The sequence below is a fragment of the Pelodiscus sinensis genome, chromosome 15 (assembly GCF_052426305.1).
Source record: "Pelodiscus sinensis isolate ZL-2025 chromosome 15, ASM5242630v1, whole genome shotgun sequence".
Taxonomy (NCBI): domain Eukaryota; kingdom Metazoa; phylum Chordata; order Testudines; family Trionychidae; genus Pelodiscus; species Pelodiscus sinensis.
In genome coordinates, this window is record NC_143066.1 from 24,491,957 (window position 1) to 24,516,335 (window position 24,379).

The window sequence follows — 24,379 nt, forward strand, 5'->3', positions numbered from 1 at the left end:
CAAGAAATGGTCGGGTAGCACTTTATAGATTAACAAAACATGTAGATGGTATCACTGTGCCTATGAAAGCTCATGATACCATCTCCATGTTTTGTTAGTCTATAAAGTGCTACCAGACCATTTGTTGTTGTTTTTTTTCTGTAAGTAGTAAGGTACTTTATAGCTTTTGTGATGAGGATTGTAGCAGGAAGCTAAAGATGAACCAACTGTATTTGGACCGACTTAGACAAAGATCTAAAACTTCTATGTAATCAATGCAAATATGCTTGAGTAAATCACTCAAAATAACTTCTACAAATTGAGATGAACTGAGTGATGTAGTAAATAATGGAAACAAATTTCTGAGTGAGATTTCCATACAACTCTGAATATGCAGTAAGCATTTTCTAACACTGTCTGCCAGTGATGAGTACACAGGTGCCAAAAATGGTTTTAGAAAGATTTTATGTAATGTCCTGCTTGTGAAAGAAAGTTGAAGGCTTTTTCCAGTTTCATGCGGAACTGTTGCCCCTTTTGATCCAAGTAGCTAATCAAAGTTTGGAGCTATGTGGATGTTCTAGCTGGGAGTAGAACTTGGTGGTAGTCAGGTATTTCTTTGGACCAACTCTATGTATTTACAAGGAATGTACAAAATCATGTGTCTCTGAATGCAGTAGGAACCACAAATAAAAGGAAGAATTTCTTAGCTTACCAAATGTCTTTGGCTAGCATCAAGTCATTAAGCATCAAGTATCTAAAAGGGTGTTATAAGGAGGAGGGAGAAAAATTGTTCTCCTTGGCTTCTGAGGTTAGGACAAGAAGCAATGGGCTTAAATTGCAGCAAGGGAGGTTTAAGTTCAGGGGAAACTTCCTGCCTGTCACGGTGGTTAAACACTGGAGTAAAATTGCCTACAGGGGTTGTGGAATCTCCATCACTGGAGATATTAAAGAGCAAGTTAGACAGACACCTGTCAGGGATGATCTAGACCCATCGATCACGATCAACTGGTCGATCAGGGGGAGGGCACGACCAGTCAATTGCTAGGCGTTTGGGCCCCCCCTCCAGTTCCCCCAATGCCCAAGGAGCAGCCCCTACTGACGCTACCTCCAGCGACAATGGAGGTAGCGCCGGTTTCCTGCAAAATGAGGGGAGAAGTCCAACAGCTGCATGCCAGGTCCAGCACCACAAGAAGCATGCGGGCTGCTGTAGCCCTCCCCCAAACAGCTGGCGTGCTTCCTGAAATACTGGGTTTGTTGCGCGCCAGCATCTTCCCCCTGATGCCTTCCTGTGTGGGCGGCGGGGAGTAGGGGTCCCGAGACTGAGCCAGCTCCAACTGATCAGGGGAGGGGAAGAGCAGTCCACGTTTCTTCCTGAGACCCGGACCTGGCGTACAGCTGCAGGATCCCCAGGTACCAGCCTGAGATGTCCCTGTTCCCTCCCCCTGGCCAGACTACCCGCATGAGTACCCCACCCCAGCCGTCACCAGCACTCTGCCTCCTGCCCAAACCCCCACCAGCACCTGACCCTTGGCCAGACCCCCATCAGCACTCTGCTCCTGCACACTGAGCAAACCCCCACCATCACCTTGCCCTTGCCTCATGGCCAGGCTCCCATCAGCACCCTGACCCCTGGGCAGACCCCCACCAGCACCTTGCTCCTGTCCCTTCCCTCCTGGCCAGACACCCACCCTCAGCTTGCTCCTATACAGTTTGTGTTTCATAATAAAAATCAATAAGAGATTTAAATGGGTATTATTCATTCTGCAAACAAGAGAGAAAAAATGTTTTTAGCTATAAGATTACTGTTGGACGCTATTACTACACTTAAAATGCTGTAACACAGTGAGAATCCCTAACATGCTTTGGACCTTAAATTTGGCCTAATTTTCAACAGTGCATAGCACTTTGAATTGCCATTGAATTTGAACTTGCGTTCAAAATCAGATCAGGTTTCTTTATATGCTTAGGTGTGTGTTTTTGCAAAGCTTGACCATAGGTAAAATGTAACTGATGAAAATACTTAGCTTCCTGAGCAACAGAAAAGTGTAGTAAATAAAGCCTACAAGCAACATTTTTAACATAAAAAAACCAAAAAAAAATAGACTGTCCATAAGAACTAGTGATTATATTCTGAACTTAATTCTAGCACACCGAGGGAGACTCTGCTGCAGGCTGACTCATTCAATGAAGTGAAAAAGGCTTTGTCCACAGGCCTGCCTGGCCAGACACCTAAAGCCAGCTCAGGCTGACTTGGGTGATGAATTAATCACGTCCCAGTCTCATAAAAAACAAAGTCATTGTATAGATGCACCCTCCCCAACCTTTGCCCCAAATCTGTGATAGCTAAACCACACACCTGGCAGATGCTACAGCTGTAGCATCACCTGAAAGACAAACCTCGCCTTGTTTATCTGTACATCATCCTCACAGGATGGTGACTATAAATCTGATTATGCAGTCACCCTCTCACCTTAGACACCCCAGCAGCACAAGTTTCACAAATGTCTCCAGAAACTCTCACTCAAATTAATATATGAAAATTTCAGAGCTCTCTTTGTCCACTGTTGGCTCTATTTGGACTTAAATTGAAAAGAACAGATGTTCTTGGGTACATAATTCCTTGGTTAAATATCCTGCTCTCTCTCAGACTGCAATCTTGGGCAGGTTTTGTAAAGGAATTAAAGTCATCTTGGTCTCAGTTTAACTTTTTGGAAAATGGGGATAGTGCCACTGACCTCAAAAAGAATGCTTTGATCCTTAATATCTGAAAAAGCGCTTTAAAATCCCCAGAAAAAAATTTCATACAATCATATAATCATGCCCTAATGAGAAAGTATATAGTCTGAATTTAAGAACATTTTCTTTTTCTCGTGTGTCATGTGCCAGTTTTTGGCTGCACTTCACTGATTCTATGTGCTGTGATACAGCAGGGTCAGGGCGCAATGGGAGAGAGCTAGAGGAGAGATACATAAGCCCTAGGAAAGAGAGAAAACTGAGTCTCCTTGCTCTGCTGGGATAGGATCTGTCTCCCCCAGTATCAAGGATCAAGGGTAACCCTACCCAGAGGGGAAGAGGGTAAAAAACCTGCAGTAGTTGAGAGAGTCTGAGGCCCAGATCTCTTTCCTGCTTCCCTTCTCTACTATCTTCTTGCATCATTAGTGGGGTCCTTGGTGCCCCAAGAGCAGGGGCAAGGGGTGTTGTCCTAGTCTCCCCCCTCCCCCAATCAAGACAAGCATGGGACCCCCCACACCAGCATAGGCTGTTTTGTCAAGATGCACAAAGGCCCCAATCCTGCAGACACCTAAGCATGTATAATCATTGAATCAACAGGACAACTTGTGTGCTTAAATTTAAGCACCTATGTAAATATTTTCAGTATTTGGATCTGGGACTGGAAAAGTCAAAATGAAAATGTTAAGGCATTTGCAGTAATAAGTGTTGATCTATAAAGATCTGAGGGATGTTTTTAAACCAGCTACTGCCAGCTCATTCATTCTTCACTGTGTATCAACTACATGCAAAACAGTGCTGCAAATCTAAATTCCCAGCTTTTCTGTGTCTGTTAGATTAGATTAAACCAAAAAAAGTCTCATTCAGTTGGGAAAAAGTTATATTCTATGAATGATTCATTTTAAAATACTTTTTCTTACTTTTTTAAAACAGGCTTTCCTGTATGTATTTCAGAGGAATTTAAAATTCCCTTTATTTTATTTTTCATAAATCTACCTCATTCAGATACACCCACGTGAGAGACAGCTTTCTCTGCACGTACGGAATGAACTCTAATATAAAAATCAGATGCTATATTCATGCTCCCTGTGGCTCTCAACAGTGCTTCCACATAAGCTAAAACCTTGATTCAGTGAGAGAGAGACTGACAGAAGGAAGCCACTTGCCCTAATTCTGGGAGGGAAGTGAAACCAGCCCCACCTGCCCTGGCATCCAGCCCAGACTCCAACTACTGGGAAGTATTTCTCTTTTGAAATTATGGAGCAATATAAAGGACCTGCTCACAGCTGAAAACATCAATATGCTGGTGTAAGGATGCCTGATATCCTGGGGGTAATAAATATCCCAGAAGAGTTTTCATCCTCCCATTTACTTGGAAAGGAAGACCCAGGACAATACTAACTGTAAGTAGTAAGCTTCAGAGGTAGCCGAGTTAGTCGGTTACAGAAAAAAACCAAGAAATGGTCGGGTAGCACTTTATAGACTAACAAAACATGTAGATGGTATCACTGTGCCTATGAAAGCTCATGATACCCTCTACATGTTTTGTTAGTCTATAAAGTGCTACCAGACCATTTGTTGTTGTTTTTTTTTCTGTAAGTAGTAAGGTACTTTATAGCTTTTGTGATGAGGATTGTAGCAGGAAGCTAAAGATGAACCAACTGTATTTGGACCGACTTAGACAAAGATCTAAAACTTCTATGTAATCAATGCAAATATGCTTGAGTAAATCACTCAAAATAACTTCTACAAATTGAGATGAACTGAGTGATGTAGTAAATAATGGAAACAAATTTCTGAGTGAGATTTCCATACAACTCTGAATATGCAGTAAGCATTTTCTAACACTGTCTGCCAGTGATGAGTACACAGGTGCCAAAAATGGTTTTAGAAAGATTTTATGTAATGTCCTGCTTGTGAAAGAAAGTTGAAGGCTTTTTCCAGTTTCATGCGGAACTGTTGCCCCTTTTGATCCAAGTAGCTAATCAAAGTTTGGAGCTATGTGGATGTTCTAGCTGGGAGTAGAACTTGGTGGTAGTCAGGTATTTCTTTGGACCAACTCTATGTATTTACAAGGAATGTACAAAATCATGTGTCTCTGAATGCAGTAGGAACCACAAATAAAAGGAAGAATTTCTTAGCTTACCAAATGTCTTTGGCTAGCATCAAGTCATTAAGCATCAAGTATCTAAAAGGGTGTTATAAGGAGGAGGGAGAAAAATTGTTCTCCTTGGCTTCTGAGGTTAGGACAAGAAGCAATGGGCTTAAATTGCAGCAAGGGAGGTTTAAGTTCAGGGGAAACTTCCTGCCTGTTACGGTGGTTAAACACTGGAGTAAAATTGCCTACAGGGGTTGTGGAATCTCCATCACTGGAGATATTAAAGAGCAGGTTAGACAGACACCTGTCAGGGATGATCTAGACCCATCGATCACGATCAACTGGTGGATCAGGGGGAGGGCACGACCAGTCAATTGCTAGGCGTTTGGGCCCCCCCTCCTGTTCCCCCAATGCCCAAGGAGCAGCCCCTACTGACGCTACCTCCAGCGACAATGGAGGTAGCGCCGGTTTCCTGCAAAATGAGGGGAGAAGTCCAACAGCTGCATGCCAGGTCCAGCACTACAAGAAGCATGCGGGCTGCTGTGCCCCTCCCCCAAACAGCTGGCGTGCTTCCTGAAATACTGGGTCTGTTGCGCGCCAGCATCTTCCCCCTGATGCCTTCCTGTGTGGGCGGCGGGGAGTAGGGGTCCCGAGACTGAGCCAGCTCCAACTGATCAGGGGAGGGGAAGAGCAGTCCACGTTTCTTCCTGAGACCCGGACCTGGCGTACAGCTGCAGGATCCCCAGGTACCACCCCGAGATGTCCCTGTCCCCTCCCCCTGGCCAGACTACCCGCATGAGTACCCCACCCCAGCCGTCACCAGCACTCTGCCTCCTGCTCAAATCCCCACCAGCACCTGACCCTTGGCCAGACCCCCATCAGCACTCTGCTCCTGCACCCTGAGCAAACCCCCACCATCACCTTGCCCTTGCCCCATGGCCAGGCTCTCATCAGCACCCTGACCCCTGGGCAGACCCCCACCAGCACCTTGCTCCTGTCCCTTCCCTCCTGGCCAGACACCCACCCTCAGCTTGCTCCTATACCCTATTTTCCACCCAGATTCTGCACCCCCATTCCTATCCCACTCACTGGCAACCCTGTCCTGCACACTGGATCCCTCATTTTTGGCCCCACCTCAGGTTGTATAGGGGCCCACAAATTCCACTAACCCTGGAACCCAGAAAAGTTCATCTAGCCTGGGGCTGGAGTGCCAGGGGAGGGAGATGTCTCATTTGGGGCCAAATTGGTGAGGCTTGGGGGATTTTCGAGGGTTTGGGTTTTTTTGCATCTCACTTGTGTGGCTCCGACTGACTTTTCTGTGGGTCAGTGACCCCTGACTCAAAACAGGTTCCCCGCCCCTCTCATAAATAAAGACAATGCTGAAACCTTTTGTGTTTGACATAATATTTTATTTAAAAATGAAGCCTGGCCAATAAGCCCCCCAATTGGGGCCAAGCCCCCATCTGGCCGCAGCATCATAATAGTCCTGCACACATACCCCGGACCCTAAACCTGAGCCTATCATTCCCTGGAACCCCCTGTCCTGAGCCTCTCACATTCCCAAACTCCTGCACCCCCACATCCTCAGTCTTCAGCCACAACACTTCTGCACCCTCCACACACCACAAATCTGTATCCTGAGCCCATCATACTCCCAACCTCCCTGCCCTGAGCCCTTCACACACCCCAATCCAAACTCCTGCACCCTCACATCCACAAGCCTGTGGCTTGCTCAGTACCCCAACCCTCTACCTGACCCCAACACTCCCCAATCTGGAACCCCCTTCCCAAGCCATCATCCCCTTCTCCACCTCCTCCTGCACCCAAATTTCCTCCCAGAGTTTGCACCACTCACCTCTTCCCACATGCAAATGCCTCATTCCCACCCCAGAGCCCACACCTCCGGTTTCAACCCAGTGAGAGTGAGTAAGAGCTGGGGATAGCAAGTGATGGAGAAGTGGAGAACAGAGAGGGCAGGGCTTCGAAGAAGGGATGGGGCCTTGGGGAAGGGGTGGGGTAGATCTTGGCTTGTCCTGACATTTAAAAAGTCATCTTGGGTGTAGAAAGGTTGGAGACCACTGATCTAGACAGTTGCTTGGACCTGCCGTGAGTGCAAGGGTCTGGACTTGATGACCTCTTGAGGTCCCTTCCGGTTCTAGGATTCTATGAAGTCCAAAAGGGCTCTGTAACTTTTTCCAGGGTCGTACTGTGTTTACAGTTGTAGTGAGAAACCTGCAGGCCACTTGCAGTGCATCAGGATAATCTGATTGTGGGCTGCCAGACATTTTGCTGACATTGACCATCCATAGGCATTACCTCCTCTAATATAACAAGGTTTCTGAGAGCACCGCTGAGAGTGTCAAATCAGGGCAAATTGCTTAAAGACAGGGCTACTTACAGCCTAAGACTACGGGTCCTCCACTATAAGGCACCAAACCAGCCACAAAGAACACCTCTGCTTGCCACACTGGCCGGCAAGAAATCACACAAGCAACCCCCTAAGACACTCCAGCTTCTGTGCCACAACCAGTACCACTCCTTACAGAGAAGAGAGGTTATGAAAACCAATCTCACCAAATCAGAACAGGTTCTTCCAATCCCAAAGGACCAGCCACATTCCCAGGTCGATTTTATATTTCTGATCTTACCCAAAAGAGCATGCTGTGCCACTCCTTTAGAATCTAAAATCTAAAGGTATATTAGTAAACGAAAGAAAGAAAGAAAAGGTTGAGTGAAAAATTGTAAAAGGAATCTAATTACACCAATGCATAGTCCTTTGTGCAGGCTTGTAGCAGAGATGGATTAATCTGTTGTTTTATAAGTCTCTGAAATCCATCCTAACACAGGATGTGTCATCAGTCCTTTCGAGCTCAATTCATAGCAAAAATGCTTCAGACATGACAAGCTGGAATGAAGACAAGGATAGAGGAAACCCTAGGGCCCTCTTTATACCCTTGTTCATGTGGAGGGAATTCCATTGTTCTTCTTTTGAGAAAGTATCTCCCAAAAAGGAGTTTGTCACATGAGCAAGTCACCCATCTATGCATGGCTCAGTCCTTTTCAGCAAGCAGCCATGGCTTACATGCTGGTCTGAATGTTCATCGCAAAGTTCCTCAGATGTGGATTGGCATCACTTGAGGTGCATTGTCCATGAAGAACTGCTATTCATTTAACTAGCAACTCTTTCACAAGGTGGGCAAAGCCTGTTGATAATTTCCCAGAAGCAAACCTGTGAAATACAAGTTTATAGCTAATTCTCATAGTTTCAAATACAAAAATCATACATGCATATGAGCAGTATACATAGAATCAGTGAATCATAAGCCTTCTATAGCCATCTCATTTTGCACAACATTTGGTGCAAACATAATAGTAGTTACAACAATGTTTTGCACGTTCATATCAGAATCCAATAACATCACACACACCCGCAGCTCCCAGTGGCTGCAGTTTGTGATTCCTGGCCAATGGGAGCTGCAGGAGGCAGCTGCTTCCTGCAGCTCCCATTGGCCAGAAATTGTGAACTGCAACCATTTGGGAGTTGTGGAGGGTGGGGGGGAGAAATGCCTGTGGATGGCCAACTTCATCAAATTGTCTCATAGCCCACAATCAGATTACCCTGATAGGCCACGGGTTGCCCACCACTGGCTTACAGGCTTGGCTGTCTTGCCTTACCCTGTTCTGTGTTTCTGGGGGTTCTCCTACTCAGCACTTCAGTCTGCTCACTATACCCAGTCCAATATCCACCCACTTGGTGCTACTTCTGAGCTCATTCTATTAGGATTTGTTTATTATGTGGCCCACTTAACTTCTCTTACAACTGATTTAAATGGAAGACTCATTCACCCATCAGTTTAAAGAGGTTTTAGCTCAACTCATAATGTCACCACCTCAAATCTCAGCTTTGTCCATCATCCCAATGAGGCCTAAAATGGTGAAACTTGATAACCCATCTCAAATAGAAATATAATAAAAAAATTCAGATTATATAAACTGAACTATTTACATATATACAGCATCTCTCTCTCTCTCTCTCAGAGTAGTTTCACATAATCAACATAAAAAAATTATTCTTTGGAACTTTTCTCTGCTTGACTTTTCTTGCAGGGTTCTCCTGAGGCATGTCTATTGTTCCTGTGCAACTTGTTGGCTGTGACAGTTCCTGCCCAGTTTGTTCAAGTGAGGGACTCATTACTGCCATAACTTCCTCAGACTCGATATCCACAGTTACATGCTCAGATTCAGAGGGAGCCAGGCTGAAATCTATCCCTGCAAATATCACCTTACTTGGTCCCTTTTGGTTTTGCCTTGAGACTCACTTGTATCCTGTACACCACTTTGTTTTCACTATTATGTAAGGTTCCTTCCAAGGGCTTCTACTCTCCTTACACCTAGTATTGTGTTTCTGTTTCCCCCCTATTTTGCATTGCTACCCAGTGGTGGTGGGAGGAGAATTAAATTTACTTTCTGGGAAAACTTAGGGCTGATATACAGAGGAGAATTAAATTAACCTAGTTGCGTCACTTAGGGGTGTGAAAGACCTACATACCTGAACAATACAGTTAAGCCATCCTAAGTCCCTGTGTACAGCACTAGGTTGACAGAATTCTTCCACTGGCCTAGCTACTGCTTCTTGGCTTAACCGGGATTTGCTTCAGGGAGCCACACAGAGACTATGCCCAGGCCCAGTCTTGGAGGCTGAGGGACTCTCCCTGTGAAACTGTAGGTCCTTGGACTCTGACATATTAAAGAGGCATCTCCCGAGAGACTAATTACAAGGTGGGGCATAGATTAGGTCCTGTCTACCTGTGACAGGTCCTTCCCAAGGTTTATTTTGTTTAGGACTCCTACCCTTCTTTCTCACATTACGGAAACAGACCAAGTCACCTCTTTTAAAATATCCCCCCTTTGACTGTACATTATAGAATCTATTCATTTTATCAGAGTCTATCCTCAAATTTTCCCGAGCAAATGTGTGAATTCTTCAATTTTGGATTGTCAGGTTTCTACATAGTCCAAATCCCTTTGTTCTTTTTCAGGAATTCCAAACGAGATCTGCTGCAGTCCCTAGCTCACTTTGTACTCCTTAATTGCTGTTATAAGCCATCAAAAGGATTGAGATATGCTGGTCTATTAGAACAGACATACTGGGCCAGACCAAAGGTCCATCTAGCCCAGTATCCAGTCTTCCAACAGCGGCCAATGCCAGGAGCCCAGAGAAAATGAACAGAACAGAGTATGGTGTTGCATCCCTGTCTATCCTGGCTAATATCCGTTGATGGACCTATCCTTCACAAACATATCTAATTCTTTTTTCAACCATGTTACAGTTTTGGCCTTCACCACATCCCTTAGAAACAGGTTCCACAGGTTGTGTGTGTATTGTGTGAAGAAATAATTCCTTTTCTCTTTTGTAAACCTGTTGCCTACTAATTTAATTTGATGACCCATAGTTCTTGTGTCATGTGAAGGAGTAAATAACTTCCCCAACGTCTCAGTTTCTTCTGGATATTCTCTTCCCCTATGCCTGGTTACTATGCCTTCACCCAGATGGGGCTAGTTGCTAGGCCAAATCTATTAAGCTTTTGGTTTAGGGGTAGCCTCTTAACTGTCTCTTACAACTGACAAATGGCAGAGACAAGTAGGGTGAGGCAATATCTTTTTTATTGGATCATCTTCTGTTGGTGAGAGAGACAAGTAGAGCCCTGCATGGATACAAAAGTCTATCTGCAGATGCAGATAACCATGGATTGAAATCCGTATCCACTGATCCACCAGGCTTTGCTCTCAGAAGGTGCGATGGTCAAAAGGGAGGAGCGTAGTGCTACTGCTCCTGGGAGCCAGCACCCCATGCCAGCAGTTCCTCTTGGCTTTTGCTGCTGTACCACCCCACCTCCTGTCTGGGGTGGTACAGCTACATGGGAAGGAGGTTTTTTCCACACCCCTGTGCAATGTAGTTATGCCAACGAGAGGCCTGTAGTATAGACCTGGCCTACCAGAGCTCACCTGGCATGATATTACAGCCTAGCTTTCAGTCTGTCTTTGTGGAAGACAAAAGGGAGAGCTTTACCCTGTGTGGCAAAGCTCCAGCTATTCTGCAGGGCTACGTCTACACTGGCCCCTTTTCCGAAAGGGGCATGCTAATTTTCCAGGTCGTAATAGGGAAATCCGCGGGGGATATTTAAATATCCCCCGCGGAATTTAAATAAAAATGTCCGCTGCTTTTTTCCGGCTTTTAGAAAAGCCGGAAAAGAGCGTCTACACTGGCCCCGATCCTCCGGAAAAAAGCCCTTTTCCGGAGGATCTCTTATTCCTACTTCGAAGTAGGAATAAGAGATCCTCCAGAAAACGGCTTTTTTCCGGAGGATCGGGGCCAGTGTAGACGCTCTTTTCCGGCTTTTCTAAAAGCCGGAAAAAAGCGGCGGACATTTTTATTTAAATGCCGCGGGGGATATTTAAATCCCCCGCGGATTTCCCTATTACGACCTGGAAAATTAGCATGCCCCTTTCGGAAAAGGGGCCAGTGTAGACGTAGCCCAGGGGTCTTGTGCTCCTGGCAGATAGTGTTAGCTTCAGAGGCTTGCCACTCACAATCTGGGAGCTTTTTCCTGGGCCACTTCTCCAAACAATTCCCCCTGTTCTGTTCTCACACAGCACCCCCTCTTTCCTGTCCTTTGCTCTTTTTCTCCCCCTTCCTTGCCTAGGGGAGCCCTTTTAAAGCGACACCACAAGCCTTAATTGGCTGCAGGTGTTTAATTAGCCTGTGGCTTCTAGCAAGTTTCAATTGACCCCAGGTGCCTGCCTGATTATGCTAGAGTATGGCTTTGGCTTTTTTTTTTTTTAACTCAGGGAAGAGAAAGCTGCCTACCCAAGCTCCAGCACGTATTCCCTCTACCCGTGAATGGCAGACAGCTGGTCTGGATCTATCACACCTGCTTATAACGTAACTTATTTTCACAATGTATAAATTGTGATAGTTCCTCTTTTGGAGGCTAGAGGACTATTTTCTTTTTATTTATTTTACTTCAGGAGAGTGGGTTGCTTTCAGTTTTTTCCTCTATAATCATTGAATAATAGAACTGGAAGAGACCACAAGATAACATCAAGTTGAGTCCCCTGCACCTAAGACCAAGAACCATTTAAACCATTCCTGACAGATATCTAACCCGCTCTTAAAAATCTCCAGTAATGGAGATTCCAAAATTTCACTGGGCAATTCATTCCAGTGCTTAACTACCTGGACAGTTACAAAATTTGTCCTAATGTCTTAATGTACCTAAACCTTCCTTGCTGCAATTTAATCCCATCAATTCTTGTCCTATCATAAGCATTTGGGAGAATCATTTTTCTCCCTCCTCCTTGTAACATTCTTTTTAAGTACTTGAAAGTTGCTATCATGTCCCCGTTCAGTCTTCTCTTTCCCCAACTGAACAAATGCAATTTTTTCAGTCTTTCCTCATAGCTCATTTTTCTAGACATTTTAATCCTTTATATTAGCACATTTTCTCTTTTTGTGATATTCTGGGTGTGAAATCATCATCCAGAACTTAGTTTTGCACTCTGAACCCTCAGGATTATGAGGGTGAAACTACATTGTAACTTGAGTGAAATTACATTGCTCATGGATGTTGACAATCCCCACCTCTGAATGACAAAATACCAGCCTAACTCCTAGTGTAGATAGCATCATGTCAATGGGAGAGCTTTTCCTGATGACACAACTACTGTTCTCAGGAAGGTGAATTACTTACACCCTTAGAAGAAGCAAAATGCAGGACAATGTAGCACTTTAAAGACTAATAAGATGGTTTATTAGATGATGAGCTTTCGTGGGCCAAACCCACTTCCTCAGATCAAATAGTGGAAGAAAGTAGTCACAACCATATATACCAAAGGATACAATTAAAAAAAATGAACAAATATGAAAAGGACAAATCACATTGCAGAACAGAAGGGGGATGCAGGCAAACATCCCACTCTCCCTACCTTTAATATCAGCAATTCACAGACACTTACCTTCCTCCTCCCCCTTCCCACCCCCCCGCATTCCCCTTCTGTTCTGCAATGTGATTTGTCCTTTTCATATTTGTTCATTTTTTTTAATTGTATCCTTTGGTATATATGGTTGTGACTCTTTCTTCCACTATTTGATCTGAGGAAGTGGGTCACGAAAGCTCATCATCTAATTAGTCTTTAAAGTGCTACATTGTCCTGCATTTTGCTTCAACTACCCCAGACTAACACGGCTACATTTCTATCACTACCCTTAGAAGAAGCTCTCCCATTAGCATTGGAGGCATCTTCACTAAAGTGCTACAGCATTGCAGCTGCATTGGTGTAGCTGTGCCATTCTAGTCCTTTAAGCAGACAAGCCTTCAGTCTGAAGTGTGAATCCAAGCAACTCCGATAATAAAGTGTGAGTACTTAGCCCCTACAGCTAGCTAGAATGGCACATTTCCAAGCCCTAAAACATCTCATATGTCTTAATTGATGGGAGAATAGACTCTTTGTTTTAGTATAAAGGCACATTTCAATATATCGGCATGACTTTATTCTTAACTTTCACACTGTGTGTTTGTATGGTGGGATAGTGATAGATATGCAGTGATCTAGCTGAAACAAAAGACAGGACTATGCAGCACTTTAAAGACTAACAGGATGGTTTATTAGGTGATGAGCTTTCGTGGGCCAGACCCACTTCCTCAGATCAATATGTGGAAGAAAATTGGCATGACCATATATACCAAAGTGATACAATAAAAAAAAAGTTAACACATATAAAATTGAGTATCAGAGGGGTATCCGTGTTAGTCTGAATCTGCAAAAGTGGCGAGGAGTCCTGTGGCACCTTATAGACTAACTGAAGTGTAGGAGCATAAGCTTTCATGGGCAAAGACCCTCGCATCTGACGAAGTGGGTCTTCAGTTAGTCTATAAGGTGTCATATAAAATTGATTAATCAGATTTAAGAACAGAGGAGGAGTAAGAGGGGAAGGTTAGTGTCTGCGAGGTAATGACATTAGGGGTGATAACTGGGGAATCTATCTTTGTAATGGGTGAGATAATTAGCATCTTTATTAAGACCCATATGTAAAGTGTCAAATTTAAGCATGAATGACAGTTCTGAGGCTTCTCTTTGAAGTCTGGAGTTAAAATCTCTTTGAAACAATATGCATGTTTTAAGGTCATTGAAAGAATGGTCAATCTGGTTAAAATGGCAAGCAATAGTTTTCTCTCTGTGAGAGAGCCTGGTGTCTGTTTTATGTGCATTGATTCTTTGGCAAAGTGTCTGAGAAGTTTGTCCAATGTACATAGCAGATGGACACTTTAGGCACATGATAGCATAAATTATATTTCTGGATGAACAGGAATATGTGTTCTTGATCTTGTAACTGGCATAGTTAGGTCCAATAATGGTGTCAGCAGAGTAAATATATGGACAAAGCTGGCACCGGGGTTTGTTGCAAGGGAAAGTTCTAGGGTTGGTATTAGTGTGGTATATCCTGTGGTTGTTGGTAAGAATCATCCTGAAGTTAGGTGGTTGTCTATAGGAGACTATGGGTCTTTCTCTCAGAGCCTCTCTGAGGGTCGTATCCTGTTCCAGTATAGGTTGTAGATTATTGATAATGCATCGGACGGGTTTAAGTTGGGAGCTATAGGTGATGACAAGAGGTGTTCTATTGTTGGTTTTCTTGGGTCTGTCTTGTAGATGGTTTCTGGGTGTTCGTCTTGCTCTTTCAATTTGTTTTTTTATTTCTCCAGGTGGGTAATTGAGGTTTATAAATGCTTGGTAGAGATCCTGAAGTTTCTGGTCTCTGTCAGTGGTATTAGAGCAGATACGATTGTATCTAAGGGCTTGGCTATAGATGATGGATCATATGGTGTGTCCTGGATGGGAGCTGGAGGCATGTAGGTAACTGTAGGAGTCAGTAGGTTTTCTGTAGAGAGTGGTGTCTAATTTTCCATTGGTGATTTGTACTGTGGTGTCCAGGAAATGGATCTCTCATGTAGAATGGTCCAGGCTAAGATTGATGGTGGGGTGTAGGTTGTTAAAATCTCTGTGGAATGCATCCAGTGTTTCTTGGCCATGGGTCCAGATCATAAAGATGTCATCGATGTAGCATAAGTAGAGAAGGGATAAAAGGAGACAGGATCTGAGGAAACGTTGTTCTAAGTCAGCCATAAAGGTGTTAGCATACTGTGGGGCCATGTGGGTACCCATGGCTGTGCTGCTGATCTGGAGGTATAAGTTGTCCCCAAATTGGAAATAATTGTGGGTGAAAACAAAGTTACATAGGTCTGCTACCAGATTGGCAGTGGTATCCTCTGGAATAGTGTTTCTAATTGCTAGTAATCCGTCTTCACGTGGGATGTTGGTGTAGAGAGCTTCTGCGTTCATGGTAGCAAGGATGGCGTTATCAGGGAGGTTATTGATATTTTGTAGTTTTCTCAGGAAGTCAGTAGTATCTCGGAGATAGCTGGGAGTGTTGATTGCGTAGGGTTTGAGAAGAGAGTCTACATAGCTGGATAATCGAGTAGTGACCGTGCCGATACCTGAGATGAAGGGGTGTCCGCAGTGTCCAGGTTTATGGATTTTGGGAAGCAGACAGAACAATCGTTGTCGGGGTTCAGAAGGTGTTTCTGTGTGGATTTGGTCCCGAGTAGAGGAAGGGAGTTCTTTAAGGAGACATTGTATTCTTTTTGGTATTCTGAAGTGGATCAGAGGAGAAAGGTTTGTAAAATGTGATGTTGGAGAGTTGCCTAGTTGTCTCCTGGTCATAGTCAGACATAGTACAGTGAAAGTGAAGAAGCTAAATGAGTAACTGTGGAGATGCACTAAGAATATCTATCCCCAGAACAGGCACAGTACAATCAACAGCAATGCAGACCTGCTGTGCCTACACTGAAACCGGGAAAAACCACTCTAGGTGAAATGATATTAATATAATCCCCTTGCCCATTCAGTTGTCTTTCTGCTGAGGCTTCCAAAAGGGTGAACTTTATGAAGATGGACAGTAACAGAAACAGGACACAGATCCCTAAACTCATTTGTGTAGGAAACAATCATTATAGATGGTAACAGCTTTTGATTGTTGTTATACTTTGACACCAAGTGGAATAAAGTGATATATATAAGCAGTTAGGGACATTGTTATAGCCCTTGTCTTGATCAAATATAAACTCATCCATTTTTCTTTCTTGTATGCTGTGCTAACCTTTATGGAGGACTTAAATATATGCAAACCTAGTGAATCTTTTCAGGGTACAATATCAACCATATATTTTAATACCATATAATTGATAAACTGAGGATGACAGTATGCGATGTTTGTAGACTGCCAGCACTTCTTTTCATTTAACATGAAATTTGTGATGAAACACTAAACGACAAAAGCTGAACATCTCAATGAGCATTTATATTGGTTACTTTTTGTATCTGGAAATCCAGCAACTAGTATTATTACTTATTTTTATGCCTTCTAAACAGGTCAGATGAAGATAATATTTGCAGACATGAATAGAGCATTGTAACATGAAACTCAGTGGAATTATCTGCATCCCAGAGTTCTGTGGAGGAGGTTTCAAAAAAGTCTCTCAATTGTAGACATGATACAAAACAAGGCTGATTGGTTCCAGAAGGGCAGTACCCCATCAGCTGACTGCAGACTAAATGGAAAAACTGTACCACATCTTAAAAGCAAGGTGTTGATAACAGGAGGTGGAGGCTACTTTGGATACAACCTGGGATGTGCTCTCACCAAATTAGGAATCACTGTTGTTCTTTTTGATATACAAAAGCCTAAATGGGAACTTCCTAATGGAGCAACGCATTTCCAGGTATGGTAAAATTACATTTTTAACAACAATCAAATTAGATGAATTGTTCTTCTCTTGTGGACAGCAGCAAATTGTCAACTTCGCAGTTTTCATGGAACACAGAACTGTCGTAAATAACATCAAAAACTTCATTAGAAATTATGTGCCAGATTTTAAGGTGGTGTAAATCACCATAGTTCTATTGTAAATTAGCAGTGCTCCATTAACTTCACCAGCTGAGGATCAGGCTGTCAGAATCCACTAAAAACAACATTTCCCACATTATAACAAAAAAATGTTGCAGAGTGTTTATGAAATAATCACTGAAGGGTAATGCTATCATATTGTGGTTAGAGTTGCGGATTAGAAATTGGGGCATCTGGATGATCTCCTTCTGGCACTGGAATTGTTGTGTAATTTTGGGCAAACCACTTCGCCATTGGTCCTACACTTCAACTGTAAACTGGCTAGAGCTAATATTTTTCTGACTCATGGGGTGTTGTAAAGCTTAAAAATTATATTTGTGAAATGCACCTCAAGTTGCCAACGTAAGACACATTTTCATTAGGCTTATGACAGTAGTTTGAGTCACATCTGATGTTGAAATCTCACCACCCTACCATAGAATTTTCACATTTGTTTTTATATCCATCTTCTAGAGAGATATGATCTACCCTGAAACATTGATAAAACTATCATTGATGTCAATTAAATAGCAAACATCTGGCACACACATTTAACATTGGAGACCAGATGGAGACAGATATGTGTTTTAATAAACTGCAAAAGCTGAGGTTTGATCTATGAACTATTATGAATACAGTAGAGTTTAACAGTCTCAGAGTGACGATGTTGCAAATCACTGAACCTTCCTTCTGATGACTTCTTAGAAGGACCTGATCCTGCAACGCTTGGACACGTGTTACTACAATTAAAGTCCAGCTAGTTTTCCCACCCTTAGGGCTACAGGACCAAGTGTGAAAAACATAGTACCTTTCAACCAAACTATAGCTATACACATTTTTCTTGTCCCTAAAGAAATAATCTATCAGGACTTTGCTGTACAGTTTTGTAAAAATCTATTTAATATTAATTAGCAAAGCAATTGTGTGAAGGGTAGCAAAATTACTTTTAGATTTTTCTTAACAATAATGATTAGTTATATGAAAATTGTAAATTATACCTTTCTGGCCAAGTCTATTGCTTTCTGACTGATCACAGGGTGATGTGAGGGATTATAATGCAGTCTTCAAGGCTTGTAGAGGGGTCGACTGTGTTTTTCATGTGGCTTCACACGGAATGTCAGGACTGGAACAAGTGAGTACAACTTTCTTAATTTTTTCTCTCTCTGAATGCTTTAAAAGTAGCAGTCTATTGAGATGAGTAAGTGACATGAAAAAAAATTGCAAACTTTTCATAGTAAAATATTTATATATGTGAAATTTCTTTCATATAAAGGTGGAAAACATGTTGAGTGTATAGCCATAGATGGTTAGGCTTCTGATGATTGGGATTATATTATTTTAAGTGTAAACCAAAATTATTTATAAAGATTAAATAATCTGATTAGGAAATGAGGCGGGATTTATTGAATACTAGGCATGAAATTATTAACCTAGTGTAGAGCCCATGCTGTACTAAAGGTTAAATTAAAGCAGACCTGTGGCAGCTAATTTATTGGGCAGCGTGGATCAGGCAGGACAGTTCTGCAGAAAAGGACCTGGGGGTTACAGTGGATGAGAAAGTGGATATGAGTCAACAGTGTGCCGTTGTAGCCAAGAAGGCTAATGGCATATTAGGTTGCATTAAGAGGAGCATTGCCAGCAGATCCAGAGATGTCATTATTCCCCTTTATTCGGCTCTGGAGAGGCCACATCTGGAGTATTGTGTCCAGTTCTGGGCCCCCCACGACAAAAAGGATGTGGACATATTGGAGAGGGTCCAGCGGAGGGCAACCAAAATGATTAGGAGGTTGGAGCATATGACCTATGAGGAGAGGCTGAGAGAGTTGGGTCTGTTTAGTCTGCAAAAGCGAAGAGTGAGGGGGGATTTGATAGCAGCCTCCAACTTCCTGAAGGGAGGTTCCAAAGAGGATGGATAGAGGCTGTTCTCAGTAGTGACAGATGGCAGAACAAGGAGCAGTGGTCTCAGGTTAAGGTGGGAGAGATCCAGGTTGGCTATTAGGAAAAACTATTTCACTAGGAGGGTGGTGAAGCACTGGAATGGGTTCCCTAGGGAAGTAGTGGAGTCTCCATCCCTAGAGGTGTTTAAGTCTCGGTTTGACAAAGCCTTGGCCGGGTTGATTTAGTTGGGATTGGTCCTGCCTAGGGCAGGGGGCTGGACTTGATGACTTTCTGAGGTCTCTTCCAGCTCTATGGTTCTATGATTCTATGACCATGGCCAGGCCCCAGAACAGGGCACTCACATTTAAATCTACTTTCCAACTCTCATTTCTGTGCCAATCCTACGTTGGGCAGAACAGACTATTGACGTCTTGGAATCTAATTCCTGCCCCATCCCCTTTTTTTAATGTAAACTTTACTTCTGTGTACAAACTGACAAGTAAAAGAGATCTGAGGTTTACAAGAACATAAAACAAAATAAGTGGCAAAGTGGACATAACTGCATTAATGTTTGACAATTACGAAGCTGTGTGGTGAATTTAAATTGTTAAAGTCATTAAATACTGTGCAACTTCTCCATTTCTAGCTACAAAAGAAAGAAGTGATTGAGTCCATAAATGTTGATGGAACTAAAGTAGTCATTGATGGTATGTACCTAGATTTTCCTTTTGGGGGCCTGATCCAAAGCCCATTGAAGTCAGTTGACACACTTCCATTCACCACAGCGCTTTGGTGCATTGATCTGTCAGACAAAGACCAACTCTTCCATCATTGCTCACAGAGTAAGGCATTACTCACAGCAAGTCAGTGTGGCAGAATGAAACCCTAATGTAACATAATTATGGCATATTAGAAGTATTTCTTACTACATTTTTTGTAGAAAATTTTGGGTTGTGCCCAGGCCTGTGAATAGAATATCTGGAATTAAATCCTGGCTTTTTATATTGTTGCTAAAAGGACAAAATATAATCTCTCAGGAAAATGACAGCAGTTCAGTTTCTGGTGCTGTAAGCGGCAGATATGGCTTTTTATACTGTATCGTCCATATCAACATTCTTTTTGTTTTTGCCTTTGCAACAAAGGCAAGAGCAGCGTTAGTTTTTACCCACTTTTGTGTTGCCCGTGCACAATCCCCCTCTTTCACTGCAGATTATGTCTACCTGGAACAAAAAATAACTGAACTGAAGTGATAAGCAAAGCCAGGAATGAATCAAGAAACATATCCAATGAAATACGCCAAATAACCCCAACAGAAATGACCTCTGGAGCCACAAAATGTGCAGAGGCATTTCTCCATGGGTTGATAATGGAGTAAGAATTGAGGGGGGGGGGCTGGAGAATAGGTACACTGGGAGATTCCCTGTGTGCCTGTAGTTTATCAAGAGTACACACTGCCAAAAAGCAGACTTTGCCCCCATATGTTTGCAACCATGTAACTATTTCCTTAGTCACTCGTGTGACAGCTGCACTCCCTGCTGTTGTCACCACAGCAGTGGTACTGTTCCTAACACAGCTGGATCGTGCCTATGGCTGTTCCTTCCCCACATACTACCCAGTACCCATGCCTGTGTCTGCTTCTTGGACAAGCCTGGTTCTCTGGGCTTTAAACAGTGTCTGAGGTGCGGACTCTCCCAGTCTCCAACAGACACACTCAGTGTGTCCATTGTCCAGGGGAGGGACATACTCTGCAAAAGTGCCCCCGCTGTAAAAAACTCACAGCCACAACCAGAAACGTCTGAGAATTACAGCTTAAGCTGCTTCTCAAGGAGAAGTCCCTTGGTCCAACTTCGGATCTGGAACATACTCCACCGCCAAGACAATCCTCTCCAGTGACAGTAGCAGAGAAGGCAGCTCCCTCAGGGTCAAGCGCCAGAGATCCTACTCCAGACATGGCGCCCAGTCCTCTTCTCGGGGCGATTTCCCCTTTGAAAAAGCTCTCTCACAAAAAAATCAGCCCCGGTACCTGCAGCACCCACAGCACCAGGCCAAGAGGCACATCCAGCACCAAGACAACCCAAGGATTGAAAAACCTGGCACAAGTTAACTCTACGGCGCCCAGTCTAAAGGCAAATAGACTGCATCGGCACAAGTACAGCCTCGGCACCAAGCATCTCATCTCTGCCACCTGTTGCACCCTCATGTGTTTGCAAGATGTCAGCATAAGCGCAACTGCCTAGCATCCCCCTGGTGCCTGTACAGGACCGACCTTCCCGGCACCACAGCATTTTACCAGCCACACAGACTTACTGGTCACCTCTCTTCAGCTCTGACAGTCACATCGTTCAGCCTGTCCATGACTCCTGCTGGCTCAGCCTCTCCAATGTCACCTGATGAGAAAGAGGAAACTTCACAAGGCTGGTACACTCCTCCCCACAACCAATCCAGCCATACCAGCAACCTCCACAGTGGCAGCCCGTTCAATGGGTACCTCCACCGATACCTGCGCCACCTCACTGCCCCTGCTGGGACCCCTGAGCTATGTACAGAGCTCAGCATCCTGAGCCTCAACAACCAGCTCCAACTCCCAGATCAGAAGGCACTCCAGCCCTGTCAGCCCCTCCCCCTTCAGTAATGGATCCAGAGGTGGGCACAATGCCATATGTGAGCTGGTTGAGATTGATTTGCCTGAACTCGCACACATATCCTCTTTGTCACCAGATGACGCTATCAATCAACCTGTGGAACTCCTTGCCACAGAATGTGGTAAATGCTAGGACTTTAACAGGGTTCAAACGAAAGCTAGATAGATTCATAGAGGTTGGGTCCATCAATGGCTATTAGCCGGGATGGGTAGGAATGGTGTCCCTAGCCTCTGTTTCTCTAGAGGTGGGTGACAGGGGAGGGATCACGTGAGGATTGCCAGTTTTGTTCCCTCCCTCTGGGGCATCTGTTATTGGCCACCATCGGCAGACAGGATACTGGGCTGGATGGACCGTTGGTCTGACCCAGTATGGCTGTTCTTATCATGCCTCCTCCTCCCACCTCAGGAGATGGATTTTGAATCTTTTCAAGAGCTGCACAAGCAAGTGGCTGACTCTTTAGATATCCTTCCGGAGCAGTTACCAGAGATGCAGCACAGGCTCACGGATATCCTCCAGGCCTCTCCAGCTGCCAGGCTTGCCCTGCCAGTGAATGCAGCATTGATGGAACCAGCCAAAGCGATCTGGCAAACTCCCGCCACCCTCTCTCCCTCATGTTGCATCAAGGAAATGGATTTCCTTTTCACGCATCCCACTCACATTTCTCTAGTGGTTGATGCAATGAATCAGAGAGGCCAAGAAAATGAGATAGGGACTGGAAGCGACTTGATGTATTTGGAAGAAAGGCCTACTCTTCCACCACTCTGCAGTTCTGGATGTGAACTATGCAGCTGTACTAGCAAAATGCACGCGCAACATTTTTACTCAAATATTTTGCTTCTTCTCTCTCGTGTTTTGGTGGACTTTCGCTTCATAGCACTTTGGAAAAGAAATGTTTGAGCTGCACTCTGTTCTCCTTCATAACATTTAAAGGGATGCCTCCACATTTTTTTCCCTCAGTCCCTGGGGGACAATGGTACGGGAAGCTTTGACAATGAGGCAGCTGGGAAGACATCGATTTCCTATTGCACTTAAGTTCTCACAACAGGCCCATACACTGGGGGAGTGCAAAGGGTGTGATAGAACACACACACCCCCAACACCTGCCAAGTAAGCATGCTCTGGCCAGCCAAGGAAAGGCTGGGTCTGATTTCCCTACTTATTTGGGAGACCATAGGGTGTGCATTCATATCTTGTGGTCCACATTTCCAAACCTCTCCCCCCCCCCCCCCACACACACAAATTCTTGCATACAGGCCTGCACAAAATGAGAATGGAGATAGCCTCATGGAGGTGCATGCATATAAGCAAGGAGGTGGCACAGGCCAGACATGCTAGAAAAAGCAGCACTACTATCACAGCTGCCTACTGCACAAGCAAGGGCAAAAGTGACTTCAGCCTGGAGATCTACAGTCCAGAAGACAAGATGATGCAGGTCATTTATAATTCTATTTCATCCCATGGGTGTGCATATTGATCTCCTTTTCTAGCTCAGTCAGGCACAGTGAAAATAATTCATTTGATGTTACTGAAATATAGCAGGGCTTTTTATTTCCATTAAAGTGTTCTCACACAAGTAGCATCTGCTCTCCAAATAGTGACTGTATTTCAGTGGTGATGTGATTGCTGCATGTATGTAGTTTGTAAAACATTTAGTAATTGCAACAGCATTTATATAGCACTTTCCATTTTCAAAAAGTTGCATAGAGAAATTTTTCATCCACAATTTCTATGAATGGAAGGTGTTATTTTAATTTTAAGATAATGCTGTAACTGAAAGACTGCCCTTATGTTTGCAGTAGTTGTCTTTGACAAGAAAATATTCACTGCCATTCATGTGGATTTTCATATTCTTCCCTTTTTCTTTAAAATTTATTTTGTCTATTATTGTAGTTTGCAAAGAAAGAAATATCCCGAGGCTGATATATACTAGTACGGTGAATGTGGTGTTTGGAGGGAATCCCATTGAAGATGGAGATGAAACTTTACCATATTTTCCACTAGAAAAGGTATTTTACTTTCCAACCGTCCTATTCAGCAGTGTTGTCCAACTTTATGAAACTGTATTTGTGTTCCAAAGTGTGCTTCTGCAGAGGGCATTTATTTAAATTATTAGCCTCAGTTTATCTTTGGGTTGAGGTAGATGTTGCTGCTGCTGCTGCCAGAGTTCTGACTTAAATACTCTGAGATTATTCTAAGAGTGGCCTGTGATCAATAATCCAGTCCTTATCCATAACTAAGTAGATCTTACAAAAAAAAAACAACTAAAAACTGGAATTTAAAAATAATGGGAAGAGTCTTTCCTGCAGAAAACCATCAAACAGTCTTTTGATTCCCTGACTCTCTACTCTGTCCAAATATAAATTAGAGAAACCTGGGGATACTAGAATGTTCACTAACTGGAATCTGGAGCACATTCTGCCGTGACCACTCCCGCTGCTCGCTTTTCCCTGTCTCAGAACATCACCTGCATTTAGGAGTCACTTCTTCTTCTTTGACAGTTCACACAGATTCCACTCTTTGAGGTTATCATGCATCCCTTGATGCAATAACAAATTTTTCTTGAATAGCTGTGTCCATTGGTACTGTGTCTAAGCCCTAGGACCACTTGTGACCTTTGTAGCCAATGGTGTTAGAGGTGGAAGGTTAGAGGTGGGACCGCCTAAATTGCATCTAAGACAGGATCCCACAGACTCTGTTTCCTCACCTACAGAGAGATCAGGAGCTTCAGGGAGTAGCCGAGTTAGTCTGGTACAGAAAAAAAAAACAGCAAGCAAATGGTCTTGTAGCACTTTATAGACTAACAAAAAATGTAGATGGTATCTGTGAGTTTATGGTTAGGTAAACAGAAATGTTCTGCCACTGGCTTCTGAGTATTTTCTTTACGTATATCCGATTTTTGTCCATTGATTCTTTCCTGTAGAGAACGTCCAGTTTGACCAATATGTATAGTAGTGGGGCACTGTTGGCATTTGATGGCATAAATCAAATTACTAGATGAGCAGTCAAATGACCCTTTGATTTTGTGGCTTGTGTTGTTTGCTCCAATGATGA

General features: G+C 43.6%; 1 protein-coding gene across 2 annotated transcripts in view; it reads left to right on the top strand.

Annotated features, from left to right (window-relative positions):
- The window catches only part of LOC102454424 (putative short-chain dehydrogenase/reductase family 42E member 2), a 47,559-nt gene that overhangs the window by 186 nt on the left and 22,994 nt on the right, over window positions 1–24,379 (top strand). The window contains exons 1-5 of one of the 2 annotated variants that reach the window (XM_089782311.1): window positions 3,764–4,112; window positions 16,295–16,644; window positions 17,845–17,940; window positions 19,333–19,393; window positions 23,219–23,334. In XM_089782311.1, coding sequence (XP_089638437.1) covers window positions 16,414–16,644; window positions 17,845–17,940; window positions 19,333–19,393; window positions 23,219–23,334 — 504 coding nt within the window. In that variant the 5' untranslated portion in view covers window positions 3,764–4,112; window positions 16,295–16,413. Of the gene's footprint in view, window positions 1–3,763; window positions 4,113–16,294; window positions 16,645–17,844; window positions 17,941–19,332; window positions 19,394–23,218; window positions 23,335–24,379 lie in introns of those variants that run through there. The other variant, XM_089782312.1, reaches the window with a different exon arrangement.